Source organism: Mixophyes fleayi, chromosome 6 (genome assembly GCF_038048845.1).
Source record: "Mixophyes fleayi isolate aMixFle1 chromosome 6, aMixFle1.hap1, whole genome shotgun sequence".
In the NCBI taxonomy this organism is placed as follows: Eukaryota; Metazoa; Chordata; class Amphibia; order Anura; family Limnodynastidae; genus Mixophyes; species Mixophyes fleayi.
In genome coordinates, this window is record NC_134407.1 from 95,019,827 (window position 1) to 95,041,401 (window position 21,575).

A 21,575-nucleotide genomic window follows, 5' to 3' on the forward strand; every position below is an offset into this window, starting at 1 on the left:
TCCCACAATCTACTTGGTGGTACAGAACTTTTAAAAAAATGACATGCAGGAGATGCTGTCTGTGTCCAGAAATATTTAGGGTCATTTTCGGGATTCTGCAACAGCATGCAGCAGTTGCAAGAAGAATAGAATTTAGGGGGAATGTACTTTAGTCCTGAGCAGTGAAGAATACTTTCCTTGTTGTGCAAGGTGCTGAAACCACTCGAAGTAGTCACCTGTGAAGAGAGTGCAGACACTGTTAGCTTGAGTCAAGTGATTCTCCTAATTAGACTTTTGAAAAGCAGATTGAGAAATTGAAGGAGGAAATGAAACAAAGCAATTCCGCTAATTATGTTGGACTTGTAGATTAAGTACTTTATTCGCTTCAGATTTAAGAGTTATCAACATCTTGAAATAGGATCATTAGATTTTGGCAACTGTGCTTGATCCTAGGTTTAAGAGCTATGTCTTTTCTTTCTTTCCAACTGACCCAGATCTCAAGAGATGCAATGAGCTCCTGGTCAGCAAGCTGACAGCTCAAGTGGCACGTGACACAATGATGTCTCCTCCTTCAGTTTCTCTGGAAATTGCTGCTAGGAAAAAACTTAGCTTTCCCAAGACACCCAGTGGTAATGCAGATAACAGATAAGTCTGCACAACATTTTGACATTTGGTCTGGTCTAAAAGAATTGCTCAAAAATCGTGACAGTTCTTCCATAAAATGAACTACACATTTCCTGAGGAAAGCCATTACCGGCAATTACATCAAAGTACACAGACTTCTGTGATGGTGGATTCCAGCGGGGATGAATTAGTGTTGTTTGAGGATGATGTACACACTGATGAGGGTGAATATGATGACAGTGTAGATTGCAGGTGCTGAGATCTAGCTGAGAAAATGGAGCTAGCTGATGCTAATATGCTTAGTAATATTTTGGGTAGAATGGCATGTTGTCAATTTTTTTTTTTCTACAGTAAACTTACACCTTTATTAGAGAGGTGTTTTTTCTTTACAAAGGTACAAGCTTTTTTATTTACATTTTTGTTTCCCTTACTTAAAACCAGTATTCACTTGAACATAGACTTTAGCACATGAGGTAGAATGATTAGTATCATTATGAGCGAGACTGGAGAGTGACAAGAACAATGTCACCCCTCCTGTATTTGTATGAGCTATGGCACAGTAGAATGTCCCTGGAGACTTTTAAGAACACTGGCAGCCCTATTATTACAATTTCTGTTTCAGCACTGAACCCTGCCACCTCTCCTGTTTCTGAGTAAGCTATGGTACAGTAAAATGTAACTGCAGATTTAGACCAAGCCTGCCAGCCCTATTATTTCTATTTCAGCAATGACAATTCGTAATGGAGCTCTCCTGAATGTCACTGGAGACTTTAAAGAACACTGCTAACCCTCCTCTTTCTGTTCTACCTATGACGCTGCCCAACTGCACTAGAGACTGCCAAGAACTGTGCTACCCCTTTTTTTGTCCCTCTATGAAATGGCACTGGATCGTCGTGCAGGGCGCTACTTATAGAATCCAAAAGTCACGAGATCCGAGATCCACAACGTAACAATGACGTTTTGCCTCGTTTTCAATTCTGAGGGCGCACGAAAGTACCGAACCGGCTCAGCTCGGTACTCAGATCTGCTAAGTTCGGATGTGTTTGGTTCTCGGGGAACCGAGCCTGAGCATCTCTAATTTAATTCAGTGTTATATATGACAAGAATGCATGCACATACATATACAGAATCATTTATGTAGCCTATATACTATTGCTATATAATACAATATCTAAAATAAATATGAGGTTCTTAATGCACATATTGAGCAAATTGAATGCCCACCTGGTGCAAGAGGGTGACCTCATTCAGATGGGTTAGAAATTAACATGATGCATCTTTCCATACATTTAATGGTTTGGGTATACGTACTAACCCACTTCCCCCTACCTAAACTTTTGCAGAGAAAAAATAGCTTTTAATAACCCTGTTTGGAGATGTGGGATTACTGTAACTCTATTAGTTCACAACTCAGTGTTCCCCATTAATGTTTTTTTTATGGACAAACCAAATTTTCTACCAGCACATGGAAATACTATATTTAATGTTTAAAGGATAAAGGTATTTTCTTAGTGTATTGTTTTTAATTATGGATTCTGTGGTTGTCATTTTGGGGCCTTAGTGTACGTTATAACTGTTGCAAGAACGTACTGGTTTTGCTCAGTTAGTACACAATATAAGAAACGTGAATAATGGTCGTCAAACTCTGTATACTACATGGATTGAAAGTAATAATAAACTCTCTCTTAAATGCCAACAGCTAACTTTCTGCTGCAATTCAATCCCCCTGATCTAAATCAAATCATTTTTAATAAGATAACATGATAAACTAATCTCCCACACTTACAAATGAGAGAGATCTGGGTACATATTCGTAAAATGTGTAGGTCAATAAGCCTGCTGGAAATTTCATACAAACGTCTGTTAAGGGGGTATTTCACACCTGGGAAAAGGTTTATGAAAAGATTGTTATCGCACAAGGAATGGGACTAACCTCATTCGTAAAATCAATCGATAATTTTGACTATAATTGAGGGGGTGCTCTTCCAACCACCACAGGACTCCAATTAAAATTTTGACTGTGTCAGTTTGAATCCATTATACCAACGGGGGGAGGATATTACAAATCCTAGATTTGAAAGTTACAAAAATACACCGACCAACAAATATTGCTAATTGATTTGTAGTCAGAATCAGCTCTTTAAGCCAATGTGCTATGATATTGACATAGGAATTGTGAGAGCGTAACTAGGAATATGTTACTATACCATACTTGCCAACATTCCGGGAGACTCCCGCATTTTGTTAGAGTCTCACTGACTCCCAGGTGAGTGTGGCAATATCCCGGATCTGCCCACTTCACTAGGAAGTGGGCAGAATTAGTCCCCAAACGCCGCGATTCCCGGTGAATCGCAGCGTTTGGCCCCGCCCCCCGCTGTCAAATGACGCACTTGCGTCATTACGTCACGGGGCGGGCCTAAAATGACACACATTTTGGAGCCAACTTTGTCGAGTTGGTAAGTACTATATCTATAATTGAGATGGATTTGATGATCTAGGATACACTCCACTGACAGGAAATATTTAATAATTCTTCCTATTGTCGACAACATTTCAGCAAGCACTCAAGGGTTCTTTTGTTTTTAAAATTTCACATTTTCTCTCTTTTACACAATCTTCTCTATATTTTGAATATTTCGCCAACATTAAGCTCTAGAATAAAGGCATTTTTGCCAAATTTTGATTGTATACAAATGATTTTATTGGAACATTTCTAATTAGTGGACTGGAGTGCCTTTTTTCTGTGTTTATTTCCAACTCTGGTCTTTGTGATAATACACCTGGGAAAAGACAAACTTGCTCTTGGTGCTTCACTAGTATGTTCTTGATTAAGTAGTAGAACTGGCTCTTTCCATCATGTGTGGTGAGGTTGCCTGCTAGTGGAGTGAGTTTAATCTAATCTGTTTTATTAGCCCCTAGTTATTAATATGCAGCGATAACACAGATTTTCTATCAGCTGCCCGCCAGGCCAGTCTAGGTGAATCTGCACAGGTGTGATCCAGCTTGCTGCAGTGGAACTGGAAGCCCTGATGTGGGTTTCCAGCTCTACTTGGAATAGTGGTACAATAATAATTTTTATATATTTTTTTAACATTTTTTTTTACAGGTGGAGCTGGAAAGTTTTAAAAGAAGCTTTATTTAAATAAACCAAACTCTCCCAACATTAAATCAATAGTACCCCAATTAATAATTATGCCTCCTTCCTCCCGTCAAGCACTAAATTTAAATTAATAGCATTCACATTTAATAAGTAGACTATTTTGCCCTCATCTTGGTCTTAAATCAAATTAGTAACATTCACATTTAAGTAATAGGCCTATTTCCATCCAACCAGCTCCAACATCAAATTAATAGTATTTACATTTAATAAATAGGCCTACTTCTCTCAAGGATTCCCAGCATTAAATTAATAGACCCCATATTTAATAAAGATCCACCACATAATATTGATACTAGCCCGCACGTAACATTAATACCACTACCTCATTATATTAATCCCCCAGAACACTTACTAATTCTTGAATGCTGACACTGCTCCATTGTTGTGGGAGACAGACTCCTCTGTCTGCCTTCTGTGTGCAGGAGGGTTGGGAACGGAGAAGACCGGCAAGCCCCCTTTAGGGAGGGGGCTTAGCATTGATATTCCTGGTCCACCCAATCCAAGGCCCTGGGTTCTCAATACTCTATAACCCCCTCCCCTCTCCCACCAACACCACTAGGGTTTGTTTTTTTCCTTTATATTGCCACTGGTTGTAGATAAACTTTGGGATTTTCAGTTACTATGAAATCTCTCTTTTCACTATATGCAGAATGTTGGAGGAGGGACATCAGTTATTAGAGTCACAGCAAAAGACAAGGACAAAGGACTGAACAGTGTCCTCTCTTATTACATCACACAAGGCAATGAGGACCTGGTTTTCCGCATGGATATGCTCACTGGTGAAATTGCTACTCGCCCATCTCCTCCTGACCGCGAAAAACAGAGCTTCTATCGGCTTATGGTTGTAGTGGCGGATGAAGGAAACCCTGCTCTCTCAGTGAGTACCCTATCAATATGAGTAATATCTTGCCCTAACTCCAACTTCCAAAGATAATATTAAAAGCTCCTATTTTTAATTCTAAGTCATATTACACCATCGATAATTGATACAAATGAATAATAATTACTGCTGCCTTTAGTGTGATCTATTTACATCACAGAGTAGTAGCAGCAATTGTCTGTTTTTTCTTTTCTTTTGAAAATTGCTTCTAAACTATCTACTTGTGAGTTGGATATTTTACCTGACTTATATATATAATTATATATGACATATAAAATGAGTTTTGCAAAGTATGACCTTTATATATAGCCACCTTTTGATAGATAGCAACAAGGGAATACAAACATGCTTGGAAGAACATAGTACATAACAATAAAAAAATGGGCAGAATAGATAAGCAACTTGGTTTTTATCTCTTATCAAAATTCTGTATTTATAAAACACAAAATTGAGATATACGCTGTGTTGCCTATTTCACAAAAGTATGGAACTAATAGTAAGTAATTGCAACCTTCTCATACTGGGATCAGTGTAGTCAAGGGTGTATATTTACTAAACTGTGGGTTTGAAAATGTGGAGCTGTTGCCTATAGCAGCCAAACAGATTCTAGTTATCATATATTTAGTACATTCTACAAAATGACAGCTGGAATCTGATTGGTTGCTATAGGCAACAGCTCCACGTTTTTAAACCTGCAGTTTAGTAAATGTACCTCAAGATGTTCTAACACATGCTTTATGTTTTGCAGAAACTTCTATCACATATTGTTAGGTAAAAAATTGGTTAATATGAATAGAAAATAACAACATGTAAAATCCAGTTTCATATTAAAAATCTGCGTGCTTCCCTATGCCATTTCAAACAATAGCTCCTCAATTTAGTAATTGTGCACCCTGCATGCTTATGCAACATGCAACACCTACTGTTACTTGGATTTAACTAGATAATTGGGCATCTGACACATATGAGCAGGCAAAAATAAAGTAAAAAAAAAAAACAGAAGTAATTTCTTAGTACTGCCCTAGGCAGGTGTATCACAAAGCTAGCAGATACATAGACCTGAAGAGAAATATGGTTTCATATTGGTTACTGCATTTCTTTGGAGAATAGAATTTACATATGAAGAGGTCTGTTATAAATCGTATGTTTCCTATTAATCTGTATTATGTACTTATTGAATTATGTATACATGTACTAAAACTACGATACATACATAGCCTCATTACTTTTACCAGATATGAGGATGGGATTAGCAGGAAGTTACAGTTATAAATCATGTGTGGTTGGCACAAATAAATTCTAGGGACAATCTACTACTGAGTGGGCGCATGTAGGTATGTCACACACAATGATGTACAGTCATAGCCAAAAGTTGGATGTCACAAGTATTGGTTTTCACAAAGTTTGCTGTCTCAGTGTTTTTAGATCTTTTTGTCAGATGTTGCTATAGTATATGGAAGTAAAATTACAAGCATTTCATAAGTGTCAAAGGCTTTTATTGACAATTACATTAAGTTTATGCAAATAGTCAATATTTGCAGTGTTGATCATTCTTTTTGAAGACCTCTACAATTCACCCTGGCATGCTGTCAGTCAACATCTGGCCCACATATTGACTGATGGCCGCCCATTCTTGCCTAATCAATGCTTGGAGTTTGTCAGAATTTGTGGGTTTTGTTTGTCAACCTACCTCTTGAGGATTGACTACAAGTTCTCAAAGGGATTAAGATCTGGGGAGTTTCCTGGCCATTGACCCAAAATTTTGATGTTTTTATGCCCGAGCTTAGTTATCACCTTTGCCAAGATGCTCCATCATGCTGGAAAAGGCATAGTTTGTCACAAACTGTTCTTGGATGGTTGGGGTAAATTGTTCTTGGAGGATGTTTTGGTATCATTCCTTATTCATGGCTGTGTTCTTAGGCAAAATTGTGAGTGAGCACACTCCCTTGGCTGAGAAGCAACCCCACACATAAATCGGTATTAGTAGCGATTACCTTTCCTTCTCTGGACAACCGTTTTTTCAGATGACCCAAACAATCCGAAAGGGAATTCATCAGAGAAAATGACTTTACCCCAGTCCTCAGCAGTCCAATCCCTGTACCTTTTGCAGAATATCAGCCTGTCCCTGATGTTTTTCCTGGATAGAAGTGGCATCTTTGCTGGCCTTCTTGACACCAGGTCATCCTCCAAAAGTCTTCGCCTTATTGTGCCTCACTCACACCTTCCTGCTGCCATTCCTGAGCAAGCTCTGCACTGGTGGTGCCCCGATCCTACAGCTGACTCAACTTTAGGAGATGGTCCTGGCGCTTGCTGGACGTTCTTGGGCGCCCTGAAACCATCTTCACAACTATTGAGCCTTTATCCTTGAAGTTCTTGATGATCCGATAAATGGCTGATTTAGTTGCAATCTTACTAGCAGCAATATCCTTGCATGTTACAGTGGCGGATGCAGGGGCTTGCTGCCGCTGGTTGTACACTAAGTGCAGGTCCGTTCGGCAGAGACAGGCAGGGAGAGTGTGCTGGCCGGCCGCTCTGATTGTGTTTCAGAGCGGCCGGCCAGCACACTCTCCCTGCCTGTCTCTGGCAACCTTAATAATCAAAGAGGGGCAGGACTAAATCGCCCCCCCCCCCCCTCCCTGTACAATACAATTCTAGATCCGCTTCTGGCATGTGAAGCCCTTTTTGTGCAAAGCAATGATGACTGCACTTGTTTCCTTGCAGATGACCATAGTTAACAGAAGAAGGATAATGATTTCAAGCACCACCCTCCTTTTAGAGCTTCCAGTCTGTTATTCTAGCTCACTCAGGATACCAGAGTGATCTCCAGCCTTGTCTTCGTCAACACTCTCACCTGTGCTAACGAGAGAATCACTGACCTGATGTCAGCTGGTCCTTTTGTGGCAGGGCTGAAATGCAGTGGAAATGTTGTTTTTGGGATAAAGTTCATTATCATGGGAAAGAGGGACTTTGAAATTAATTGCAATTCATCTGATCACTCTCAGGACATTCTGTAGTATATGCAAATTGCCATTATAAAAACTGAGGCAGCAGACTTTGTGAAAAATATTTGTGTCATTCTCAAAACTTTTGGCCCTGACTGTACTACAATCCCCATCATGATATGTTTTCTGAATGTTGGTTTAATGTAATGTCATTTTATTGTAGTGTGTATACGCTACTTCAATAAATATTAAGCCCACATAACAATAACACCTCCCAAGTATGTGTAGCAAAAACATTTTTGATTATTATTATTCCAGTACAGTGTTAGCCAGTAAAATCTATGTAATGTTAAATACTTTTGTGTCCCATATTAATATGGGATTTCAAGCTGATAATAACATTCCAGTCATTAACTCAAGGGCTCAGTCTAACACCAGGATTTATGACCCACTACACGGACACACTTCACACCCCACAGTGGAGCAACTCCAGATCTCTGAACTCTTAGGACTTTTACTCTTCCATCCGTAACGAAAACCTTTGTTTCTTAGTCATTCATTTCTAAACTTGCCTGATGAAGGGGCTTCTGTGCTCTGAAAGCTAGCAAATATCATTTTTTTTGGTTAGCCAATAAAGGTATCACTCCTATAATACTTGTGTCTTTTTTGACACTAAAGTATTTAACATCACATAGATCTCCCAAGTATGAGAGAAATTGTTGTACAGGCCAGTACTGAAGAATAGGCACAAATCTTAAAAACCCTGGGAAGGGTAATGGAGTTTAGAGACCATATGCAACTGTGATACTACTTAGACAACAAACACCAGACCAGCAGTTAAATAAACATCTTTGGCAACTGGCTTATTATTCTCCTTTAAATTATTTTAATCCTTTTGAGTGACATGTTTATAAACCTTTAGAACCGCAATTCTCCTGTGCTCCACCTTGCAGATGTTTATGTGGTTATGGGCAAGATGAATGGGTGTTTCTTTTATGTGTGTATTGTCCTTTATAGTATTACAGGTCTGGCTCTGGCTGTGAATGGAGCCCCTTTCCTCCACTGTGGGTTGTTCAGTATGAATCATTCTGGTCTGTCCTTTAGACTAGATCAGGCATATTGTTTGTTTTCTTTAGTTTGAAAACCACATGGGAAACGTTGAGCAAGCCAAATCACAAAACATATAAAATATTCTACCAGGTGTTTCCTTGGCAACTTTCTGCAAAGCAAGTTATGGTGACATTGTGTTTGTTTATGTTGATATAAGTATACATACCTAATGTTCAGCATTCAGTGAATAAGTACTCATTAGCGTAAGAAGAGAGGAAAGTAATAAAACAATTGTTAATATAACGTTTTAGAATATGTAATACAAAGAAGTACATTCCTACTCTGTGCTGTTGCTAATCTATAGATGAAATAATCAATTTAGAAAAATGAATGCAATAATGAAACACCCTTATAATTCTTTAATAACAGAAATGTATTTAAAAAGTATGTGTATGTAAAGTGTACATTACTGCCAACAAGGCAGATTAATAGCATATTCAGAACAGTAACTCAGTATGTGGTAGAAATATTCACAGAAGTATAGTAGCATACAGTAAGCAACCTCTGAATATCATCTTCGTTTGGATATTGAAGGGAAAATGTAATAATAGAGTTCTTTAGATTATTGGTATATGAACAAATGATGGATGGACACTTACTTACATAGACATAATTTATCTCTATTGAGAGATACCACTGCAGTACATATGTCCATCTTAGCAAAGCAATAATTAAACAGGTATGTGGATAAATTGTGCACATTCTAGTTTGCCAGTCCCGTTCCATGGGCTTTCTGGGCTGGGGGGCAGAGAGGCATATGCTCGCTGGCCAGATCCAAATTCACTGCTTTGCACCCATTAAATTTACACAGGCAGCGCAGCCTCTAGCTGTGGCTGTTTGTCCCCGCCCCCACTTCTCCTCTATGCTTATACTTTTCCCTGATTCCTCCATTGTCTGGGCCTTTTACCATACACTGCACAGTCCTGGGGAGAAGGCTAGCTTCCTCTGAATTGTGCTGGGGCCACGAGGTACACAGTATTAGGCCCAGCCAGTAGAGGAAAAAGTATTCTGAGAAGTGCACAAAACAAATTTGTGACCTGCTTCAAGCACAGTCCACCCATATGCCTTGACCCCCTTTCCCCACGTGCCCACCCCAACGCCATTTCTCCATTTTTCCTTCCATGTCTCACCTTCTGTTTGTATCTGCAGCTCTCTATCCACTATCCACCCCTACCCTGTGTGTCTGTCTCTATCACCCCTCCTGTCTCTGTCTTCAGTTTTGTATGTGTACTATCCACCCCGACCCCGACCCTGTGTGTCTGTCTCTATCACCCCTCCTGTCTCTGTCTTCAGTTTTGTATGTGTATGTACCTCTTTCCTCTCTGTGTGTGTGTATCTCTGTCTACTTTTTGTGTGTGCCTGTCCCATTCTTTTTCCACCTTTACATGCAACTGAAAATAACCAGAATGTGTTTGTGTAGTACAACCGAAAGTAGTAAAAGATGACAGTGCTCAGTAACTTGGGCCATACGTGAAATCTGTTCTTGAGGTATCTGCTTTGGTAGAGGTATCTGCTTTTGGTACCAAATAGTCAAGTTATCCTGTGAAGTTGCCAGACACACTTGCATGACAAAAGTGGTATGGTGACAGTCATATGTGTTAGGCTACCAGTTTGATAACTTGCAGAACAGATGACAGAGGTCTTCACCTTTAGCAGCCACCTTTCCCGTAGAGCTTTATGTGCTCACAGGCACACGGATGCCCCCAGGAATTAACTCTTAGCGTAGTGCAAGTTCGTTATATAATACCGCAGTGGCAAGCCAGAGGTGGCTGAGAAGATGGTAGCAGATGGTCAGACGTTAGCGAGGTCAGGGGTCACAAGCAAGGTAGAATGGTCAGATAACACGCCAAGGGTCAGGGTCACAGGCAAACAGCAGATTCTAAGATACAGGCCAAAGGGTCAGGGTCACAGGCAAGCAGGCAGGGTTCAAGGTACAGGCAAAGGTCACAACAGCAGGTCCAAAGGAGAAACAGGAATTGGGACAAGCAGGAACAGGACAAGACCAGGTCAGCAACTGGGTAAGTTCACGCTATAAACGGCAGGGAGGCTAAGCCTTAAATACTAATACTGGCCGATCACGGCTTTGCCCTGTAACAATTCCCAGGAGCAGATTAATGAATAAACTGACTGAGTAATCAGCCCTCAGGCTGTATATGCTTTCACTCACGCGCCCGGCTGCCCTGTGTTGTTGGGGCATGCTAACAGAACACTCAGCGTACGGCTGTTGCCCTGGCAAAGGTCGGGGCCGAGAAACAGGAAGTGACGTCCCAGTCATCATCGAGATGGCTGGGACGCCGGGGAGATGCAGTGAGTCGCCGTCGCGGCTCCTAACAATAGGGGGCACTGTCACAATGACCAATAATGCTTAGCCCAAGACTTCCAGTCTTAAGGAAAAGGCATAGTTTATAGCAGGATTTCTTACATTATTGGCATTGTGTAGCATCATTGAAATGGTCATGTAATAAAATATGTTTAATAATGTAATAACATATGTTTATAATACTTTCACCATTGGCTTCTGCCTAATTTGTCATATTTTGAAGTTGGGGATTCTGCTTTATCCCATTTATTTCTCACATCTCTCCCTTCCTCCGTCCTACCAAGAGAAATGCAAGCACACCCAACCTGCATTCTTCGTTTTCCTGTTGTTGTCAAGATGAAATGAGAAAGGTCTTGGAAACATGAACCTGGGCTCAGGCTATCAGTGACATGCTTATTTGTATACAGTTTTCACTTAAATTTAGGACCGATATAAAATTTGGCAGTCTTAATCTTATTTGCAAGTTGGCCTTTGTTAATATTCAGGATATCCTCAGGATAACTTCAATCAAATTTTTATTTTCTTGCCGTCATAGGCAATATATCTTCCAGTGTCAGTCTAAGTTACCACCTTTCCCGTAAATGAATGCTAAATAATATGATTTCTCACCTTGCCACCCTTTGCTACATGGCTGCTGCATCTAATGTTGCACATCTTTTCCTGAAAATATTCTCCCTCCCCGGTCTTGCTAAATGCTTTGTTATACTACCATAGCATAGATTCTGTTTTTGACAGAACAAAGATTTCACATGGATAGAGGCTGTAATTTAGTTGCAACTTGCGTTATAAAACTAGTTATACTTTTTTTTATCTATATGAACATTATGGGAATTGGAGTTGAGCGCCATATTCAGACTGCAAAATCACACTTTTGGTTAATTTGAGGTGCATGTATTTTAAGATATGTGCAACTCAAAATAGTGTGGTAAAAGCTTATTAGATACACTAACCATATTCATCAACTTGATAATGAGTGGTGTTTTAAACGTATATTTAAAAAAAACAAAAAACCCAGGCTTAAACCCGTCAAAGGTGAAATCAGCCTTAACGCTTAAAGCCTGGGCTGGTAACAACTAATGCAGGTGGACAAACATTGTGGGTTCCCCCTGCAAAAGTCACAGCCATTAATTCGCTTGGCTGATACCACTATAACAGGGAAACATATAGTGTTCTAGCCACAGCCTGTACAGCACAGGGCTAAATTCTCTAAGAGAAAATCGCCAAACAAATTGCCAGCTCTTGCCCCTAGGAAAAAGCAGCCCCTTGCTCGTGGGTATAAAATTCTTTTACTTTAATTAAAGACTGACACAATTCCATGTGATCTTTGGACAGTGGTAAGGTCCCGATTGCATAGGGAAGCCTGTTTAACAAGGAGCATGGTGGTACATGGACTGCCACAATATTTGTTTTGTTATCACCATCTCAGGATGCAGATAACCGATAGAAATCATTGAAAAATATTTTATTATTGAATAAAGCATTTTTCAATGTTTAATGTTTTTTTAAATATCTGATCTTTTTAAATATTTATTATTTATTTTGTACTATTTATTAGTGGATCTGAAAGCCAAAATCTGGGTGTTCAGTTCTATAGCACATGTGCCAGCAGGATAGCCAACTCACATGTGCATATCGTCAGAGACTGGCCTGTCAAGGCGGTAAGTTAACCCTGAACTATACTTAGTTTTACTGCCAATATTTTATTGATAAATTATATTTTTATTGAGATGATAAGCAGTGGTAATATATTATTCTTATCACCACATGATAAATTAGCCCTCTAATTCAATTTTATTTTATTTTCAATGGTTAATTTAAAAAAAGACCCCAAAAAAAAACCCGTTAGACGAGACATGCTCCTAACAGAGCTTCCATTTTAATAACAATATGGTGCACTATGTAGCAAATTTAGTATATTGTGCTAACTTCATTCCAGATTGAAACAGACATTCATACTGGTGCTTGGACATCACAATGTGAAATGTTGATTCTCTGCACAGTTAATGTGTTGCCATCTTTTGGATCTACAGACTGCGAGGATCCTTAATAAAGGAAAAGCTTAGCCTGATTCTAGACCTCCCCTATTTGGAAAATGCACACATAGAAATAACAAATGATCATCCCCCCCCAGAGAACTTGATTTGTTAGGTACATCAAAGGCAACGGACTAGCCAGTTACTTATGTGTTGTGAATGTTCTGCATACCCTAAAAAAGTGCTGCAATTTATATAATAACAGTAAATAGGTGATTTTTGGCCTGTCTCACAGCCAATAAAAGCATTTGGCACATTTGCAAACCTTTGTGTTTCCTGTTCAACAGCACTGCATAAAAAACAATATGCAAAGTATAGGAAAGGAATAAAAACTAAGCATATAATACCACAATATATAATAATGCATAATATACAATATATAAATAGTTCCACAGTGACAACAAAAAAACACATTTTAAGAGACAATGCCCATATAAGTGTATGTTTTTATTTGTGTATTTGTTTCATGATGTTACTGAGCTTCCATTAAATTAGTTTGACAGACATTTATAAATTCATTTCATGACTTGCATTGAAAGGTCTTGAAATACTGGGGCTGAGAATATAATACCTCTCAGGCACAAACCTTAAATGTATGGCTTTTAGAAATAAATGTTAGTCTTTGTTAGGTGCTGATGGACAGAGTGTTAAAAAGAACTTTACTGGAGACAAAACATATCCAAAAACAAGTGCATAACATACAGTAATGGCTGCACAATGTTTACTATGGCTTAGGTTCCACGTAATTCTCCATCACCCTGTGCTATAAACTGATTTGGTTTGTCTTTTGGGGTATTTAAATTAAAAAGATGAAGTATTGTATTGTTCCCTGATACACTATTGCATTGAGTCTGGGTGTAGATGAAAAGGGAGTATGTGATCTATTTTCATGAGGTTTACATATAAAACTAGAGTATATGGTAAAACTTCAGTTTCAGGGTCTCTCATGTCAATGTTTATCCTTTCAGTGAGTCATGAAGATACCATTTTCTATGTATATTTCCACTCAATATGTATAATTAATAAAATCTTCCCCCAAGCGTCAATAGAGCAATGAAACCGAGTGCCAAAATTGTTTATAGAAATGTACCATTCGAGAGGTAACTTTGGTAAAGTTTTTTGTTACTGCTAAGAATCCATTGGCTATTTTGTCACTAGGGGCTATGTGTACTAAGATGCGAGTTTGGTGGCGATTTTAAACCGCCACACATCGCCAGTGGTTTAATGGTCTAAAATGGCTGGCGATGTGTGGCGGATTGAAAACAGCTAAACCGCCAGAGGTTTGCTTAAAACCACCATCAAAACTGCCATTCAAAAGGTTTTTTAATACCTGCTTCCGAATGGCTTGATAGTTCAAACATACTGTTTGCTATTCAGAACATAAGAGGAAGCACCATTGACATTTAAATTATTGGGGCAATAATTTATTGATGAAGGGGCCAAATTAATGTATAATTAACTTAAGGGGGAAAATTTTAGTTTTCATTATATTAAGGGGACAAAAACAATTAATTATTATATTATTCGGGCACTATGCAATACCAAATTGTGCAACATAAATATTATATCCACAATCAGTTATTATTATAATATATTCACATTTCCCCATAATGTAATGCAATAATAGAGTCCCCTTAAAATAAATAACAAAATTAAGCCATAAACTAATTATAAAGTAATTTGCCCCTTAATCAATTAATAATGAATGCCCCAATAATTTAAATGTGAATGGTGCTTCCTCTTATATTCTGAAAGGCAAAATAGCTCAAACAGAATGAAGTTTGAGCAATCTCTTTTTATTTTGGCCATTGGATGGCGGTTTTGCAAACCCCAGCTTTATAAATCTGGCAGTATATTCATTATTGTTAAAATTGGGACAGCGATTTATAAAGTAGTGGTTTTGTAAAATGTAAATTCTGACCATTTTAATAGCGGTTTGGGGTTGTGTAAATCCGACGGTTTTAAAATCACCGGAAAAATCGCTGGAAACCGGTGGTTTCACCTTTAGAAAATCTAGCCCTAGGTGTCATTCTTTGCTCCCTGGAGAATATAGTATTAGTCATACATATTGTTATACATATGTATTTGCATTATATTTTATATTGATGTAGAAGGTTGTAGCAAAAAAAATAACGTTGGATGACATCTAAAAAATTCTAGGTGTAGTTTGAATTTTCCCCTAATGGATAATCAGAATATAGTATGTTCTTTGAACGTGCTCTAATACAATATATTGAAAATTACATGTTTTAAAGAGTTTGTGTAGAGCAGATGAGCCATACATTTATTCTTGAAACACGTTCAAACAAATAGAGAACATGATGCTCAGTCTCTAGTTCGCCAAACAACATGAACTTTTTTAGTTTAAAAAAAATAAAAAAATGCTCATTTGACTTTTTTCCCAAGTCTTAAATTAATGTAACTTTAAAAGTGCTTGAAAAAATTAAAGTTTCAAATTTACTTTTATAATATGAATGATATATAATAGCTATCAATGTCACACTGTAGGAAGGGACCCTTTAACAAAATATTAAGTGGCCCTTGATATTAAAACATGTGGGGCCCCAAAAAACAGGATTGTGCCTGATAATGATCAAAAAGTAATGGTTAATATAATTATTGAATATGCTGGTGAATGCAGTACTGCGACGACCACTATTAGGCTGTGTGTCTGTGTTCTAGTTCGCTAACCACACTACTAAGCCCCCGTTGTGTTCCGGAAGAAATCATGTTGCTTCGCCTTATGCCAAATGCCAGATCTTGTTCATCCCTGTACATTTATGGCCAAATTGTACAGTCAACCTGTTGCTCAAACCATATAGAATACTAGCTATGACTTTCACTTAGTTCTAAAAAAAAAAATCACATTTTAGTAAAAAGAATACATAAACCTCCTATATTCTTTAATTATTCCATTTTAATCATTAAGTAACACATTGAAAATTCCACAAACCAAAAGACTATAATACAAAAAAAGTCTAAGAAAAATACAGTCTGCCATTTGCAATGTAATCTGTACAAGTTAACTAATCTCTGTATATTTAAATACAAATTGTGAGCTACAAAAAAGAATAATCATAAAATAGGTAAAATAAACATTTGTAAAAGAATCAAGACATCACATTATTGTAGGCATCTGTTTTCTAAAGAGCTATAAAAGATACAATTGCACTTTGCTTCTACCTGTACTAAAGAACAAAGTTAAAGTAAAAATGGTGATGGTTTCTGATGCACATAAAACTGAATAGTTTAAAGTTATGAGTAGGAAGAAAAAGTGGTGAAGCTTCCATATTGCTGGTCCCATTAGAAAGGCAAACACTGGTATTAGAATTTTTTTTAAAAAACTAGCCAGTGCTGTTTCCACAGCAATATCAGTGTTATCTGCTCTACAATGATCAAGCAATAAATCCATACAAATTTTGGGTTTTGGGTCTATCAAAGGTATTTTTCCATTTCACTCTAAACAACAAACTGTTATCATTCGCAGTGACACTATCGCCAGCGTCTGCCTCCACCAGCTTCACCATGCCTTTGCATGGGTAATCCTAGTTTACAAGTATTAAGGTGATACTTGTACCAACGCTATGCTTGTTCTGTTATCACGCCTGTCATCACAGGAGGACGATGGCGGATGAAAATCATTTAAAAATGCTTTATTATTTGAACAAAACATTGTTTTAATGTCTAGGGTTTATATATTTTTTTAATATATTTAACTATTTTTATTAACAAGTGAAACTTAAAGGTCAAATCTGGGGTTTCAGTTCCACTGTACATGTGCGAGCTGGCTAGACGAGTCACGCATCTGCATATCGCCAGGGACCGTTAACTCTTACCCCTCCAGGACTTTTTCGACCAGGATGCGGATACTTTTTGATAAATTGCAGCAATAATGGGCAATTGTGCCAATAAAAAAATAAAAATCAGCCTTATTGCCCCAAAGAAGATTTTGTGGTAGATTATTGATAAAAAGGCCCCTTTATCTATAAAGTCAACTTCGTTAACATGTTAAATTGTAAAAATGTTTTCAAGTGATCTTGCTGCCTATATACAAATGAATATATTTAGCATATATTCTCAGCGTTTCTTCTACAAATCTTATGTACATTTCCCCTTTCTGTCTGACACATACTTCCTGTGTCACAGGAACAGAAGTAAAGCATGTGGCTTATAAATGTGGGGCATGTTGCAACCTGAGTTGCTAAGCCTTGAAATGATTTATTACTTTTCTTTTAGAAACATTTATTAAAATTCATAAATGTTTACCAACATAATAAAGGTAATTCACAAAATGTATAGAACTGCAGCAGAAATGCTGTTTTGTCATGCCATCTTTTCGGTAGAGTGCATGGATTTGTTGTCCAAAATGGCAGCATCTGCGGAGGTCCAAAAGAGGATTGGATGAGTTAAGGGCATTCCTTGCCAAGTGTGAGTTGTAGCATTAACAAATATATAGACCTTTCCATACAGTGATAAAAATTATTTGTAACCCGTCATGAAAGTTATATTGTACATAGTTTTGTACTGAAGTGCAGAGACAATATTTCCTTTTGTGGGCCGCGATTATTTAAATGAGATAAACAGACTTTGCGCTTCCATTTACAATTTTTCAGGAAAATGCATTTGAAGTAGCACCTTGCCTAATGGGATAAAAATCTTCAAACACAGAGTGACACGTGTAACACAGATGGCCCACTCACACTCATGATTAATTTAATTAATAAATGAGGCTAAACCAAGGAAAAATAGGGGCAGAATGATTTTACAGGGGTATGCCCAAAGTGCATCTGCACCTTGAAGTGCATTTGGAGCACCAGGAAGCACACTTGTACACATCAAGAGGCATTGTGTGTCCACAGATATTTCAGTTAGTAAATTACCCTTAACACGTATATTGTAGAAATTAGTAATAAATTAAAGGGGCATAGAAATTGGAAATAGAGAGTTAGCAATGATCAGACCACAACCATATTGTGATCCATGCTGTGTTAAATCTACCTAGCTTGTTTTGCTGGCTGACAGAACTGACATTTTTACTTCCTTTCAGTGAATTTACTGATGTTTGGTGGAATCCTAAACTATTACTCCACAGGTTCTTATTGGCTGAGTATCGCGATACATACAGTCCAAATTAATTTATTTCCATAAAAGTACAAACAAATATGCTACCTATAGGCATTATTTATAATAGTTATGCAATAATATTACTATAGAAGGAAAACAGAATGATGCATTTTCTGAAGTAAAAAAATATTAAGAAATTTTTTTAATGGCAAGTGATTTATTGTTTTAATAAACCATGTGTACTTAATGTTCAAGGACCTTGATATTTATTTATCCAAAATAATTTACCGTAGTTTCTCCATCTAATTATGTGCTTTGACTTCTAATGATTTTATAGGATATATTTTGAATAAAAACACATTTTGACTTTTAGTTATAATTAATACAGGCTTTTTGTTTCTCACAAAGGACATTCTGTGACATTTACAAATATATATTTAGACATTTCCATATCTTGGGGGGAAAACAAATATTAACTACCAGATGCATTATGAAGCAAGCTGAGGACCTCACCTGAGGCAGTAAAATTCTAGTACTGGCATAGTTAGTTTTGTGACTTCACCACTTGGGGGTAAATGTATCAAGCTGAGAGTTTTCTGCCGGGTTTGAAAAGTGGAGATGTTACCTATAGCAACTAGTCATATTCTAGCTATCATTTTGTAGAATGTACTAAATAAATGATAGCTAGAATCTGATTGGTTTTTCAAACCCACCGGAAAACTCTCATCTTGATACATTTACCCCTTGGTCTCCAGTATGTCTAGTCACCATGCACCTCAATCAGTAACTGCAATCGAAATCACACAGCCGTGTGCAATTCCTCTTGCATTTACTATGTTGTAATGACTGGTACTGGGTGACTGACAGGAGTAGGAGAGTTTACATGAAGAGGGGCATACTACTTCTGCTGTCACTCACTGTACTTCTTTTATAGTGAAAGCAGTAGGAAGGGCAGGGTGTTATATCACCATGCTCTTCTACTGCAAATCCCTAATTAAATAACGCTGTGACTGGTTGCCTACAGGAACTGGAGATAGACCAGCGAAAGATTAATTTGGAGTGTTTAGTAACAATAAAGCATCCTGGGCAACTTAATATTTATACCAGGTATTAAGTGTGAAATTTCAAGGGCAAGCACTGAATTTTTGTTGGGTGATTACTATTGTATATATGAATCCTTTTGTACATATGAAGTATAGTCTACAAGCTACATTATAAAACAAATACATAGTTTGAATGGAAGTATTCTGAGTTATATGATGCACACAATTAAAATGATTATATAGTGCAGTTCAGTTATTGCATCAACATGTTTACACATTTGTAAATGTTTTAAAATAGGGTTTTGGCTAGTCCACCCTCTTAAGACAGTGCTGCCTAGGTTTATCCATTAGGTTATTTAATGCTATTAAAAAATTGATTCATGCAACAATGAAATGATACTAAGGGCTAGATTTACTAAGCTGCGGGTTTGCAAAAGTGGGGATGTTGCCAATAGCAACCAATCAGATTCTAGCTATCATTTTGTAGAAGGTACTTAATAAATGAAAGCTAGAATCTGATTGGTTGCTATAGGCAACATCCCCACTTTTTCAAACCCGCAGCTTAGTAAATCTGGCCCTAAGATTCTGAGGGCCAAAACAATGCTGTGAAGGGCCACCAAAAGGACAACTCTGCTTATATTATACTTTTTAGTCTTGAAACACATGTATAATTGGCACAATTAGAGGGCAGTATTCAGCATCTGAATACAATCCTAAATGTATTTATTCTTATAATTTAATTTCATGGTTATTATACTATTATTAGGACTCCACAGTTTTACCAGGAAATCTGTAATTTAAATTTGCATTTTCCTGGAATTCAAGCTGATGGTGCACTTAGTGGATATTGAATTTCCAGATCTACTGTATTTGGACCCAGAAATAAGTAAACGGAATATTATGGGAAAAAAAAAACCTTTTTATATTGGTGACCTTAATCCACATTTCTGTTTCAGAAATATAACCTATCTACCAAGAATAACATGGGTGGCAGATAATGAGCAGTGTTTCCAAAAACGAGAAGACTATATTTTTTGTGCAGATGAATATGGTGAAATATATTCTATCCTATAAATGTTCTTAAAATAAAGCAAAAATACACATTAATGATCAAATTAGATTTTTAAATGTATTTAATCTAATTTCCCTAGGATTTGTTAAAAAAATGGTTTAAATGATAGCCTGTGATACCACAGCAATTGTAAGGACTATGGACATGATTTTGAAAGTTATTGTCACACTTATAGGAAATATGAAGTGCTTACATGGCGTTCTTGCAAACTGCAACGTGTGATGCAATTGTTACATTTGTGGGCAATATGGTATTGCACTCAGAATTCAATAACTGAGTAGGCCTTTTGCTACCTGTCAAATATATGACAACATCTTTAAAAGGGTTTTCAACCAACTTTAGTCTATACTTTAACAGGAAATGTACTTGTGTTAGGATTGTCTGTCCAATTTTATATTCCTTCCAACAAACAATGGTTTCTTCCTGTATTTAAAAATTACTATAGGAAAGGCTTTTTTAGAGCAACTTGCAAAGTCCTTGGGATTTAAATACTAGTCGGCTGAACACTCCTTTTCTCTTCAAAGATGCAGTTGTCCTGCTATTTAGTCTTCATTTACACAGGATCAGGAGAATCTGGCACTGGCTCTAGCAGAAGAAAAAAACAAGGAACATTTGTATTTGTTATTATAAGCCCTCTTACGATAGTTTCATATCATTTTTGTATTTCAAAATACTTGTTTTGGATGCTAGAGTGTATTGAGCACAATTCCTTTGAATAGAGTTATGTTTATGCATTTCTTCTTTTGCCTCAGACTACGTAAGAAAACTGTCAAAAAAGAGAATTATCAGCTAAAAAGAGAAGCAGGAAAAGGAACGATGATCATTATAGTTATAGAGCAAGCTTAGTCAACCTGTTGCTTGCCAGATGTTGTTAAACTACAAGTTCCAGAATGTTACTGTAACTTGTAGTTATACATCAGCCAAAAAGAGGCAAGGATTGCCTATCTCTGTCTTAGGGGCGTATTCAATTGTCAGCGCTAACGCTGCAAAACGAGCGCTCGAAAAATATTACCATTTATACGGTAATATTGCGCGCGAAAACCGTTAATACGGTAGTTTACTCGCGGAATTTCAGCTCGCAGCTCCCTGAGCTGCGAGCTGAAATTCCGCGAGTAAACTACCGTATTAACGGTAAGATTTTTCGAGCGCTCGTTTTGCAGCGTTAACGCTGACAATTGAATACGCCCCTTAGAGTATATATATAAAAATGTCAAAAGTTGAAGAACGCTATTGTGATGGCTCAGATCACAAAGTAATAGTTGGCAAATATAGAAAAGCTACTATTAAGATTCACAAATCTATTTATGTATGTCAAATTTACAGTTGAGTGATGGTTGTAAATGATACA

General features: G+C 37.4%; 2 protein-coding genes across 2 annotated transcripts in view; one reads left to right on the top strand and one right to left on the bottom strand.

The window, feature by feature from the left end:
• The window catches only part of CDH23 (cadherin related 23), a 1,005,178-nt gene that overhangs the window by 769,497 nt on the left and 214,106 nt on the right, over positions 1-21,575 (top strand). Inside the window, exon 37 of the mRNA XM_075217048.1 lies at positions 4,413-4,640. Coding sequence (XP_075073149.1) covers positions 4,413-4,640 — 228 coding nt within the window. The remainder of the gene's footprint in view (positions 1-4,412; positions 4,641-21,575) is intronic.
• VSIR (V-set immunoregulatory receptor) overlaps positions 20,271-21,575 on the bottom strand; it is a 42,633-nt gene continuing 41,328 nt past the window's right edge. Inside the window, exon 7 of the mRNA XM_075217047.1 lies at positions 20,271-20,812. Within this exon, the coding sequence (XP_075073148.1) occupies positions 20,781-20,812 (32 nt within the window). The 3' untranslated portion in view covers positions 20,271-20,780. The remainder of the gene's footprint in view (positions 20,813-21,575) is intronic.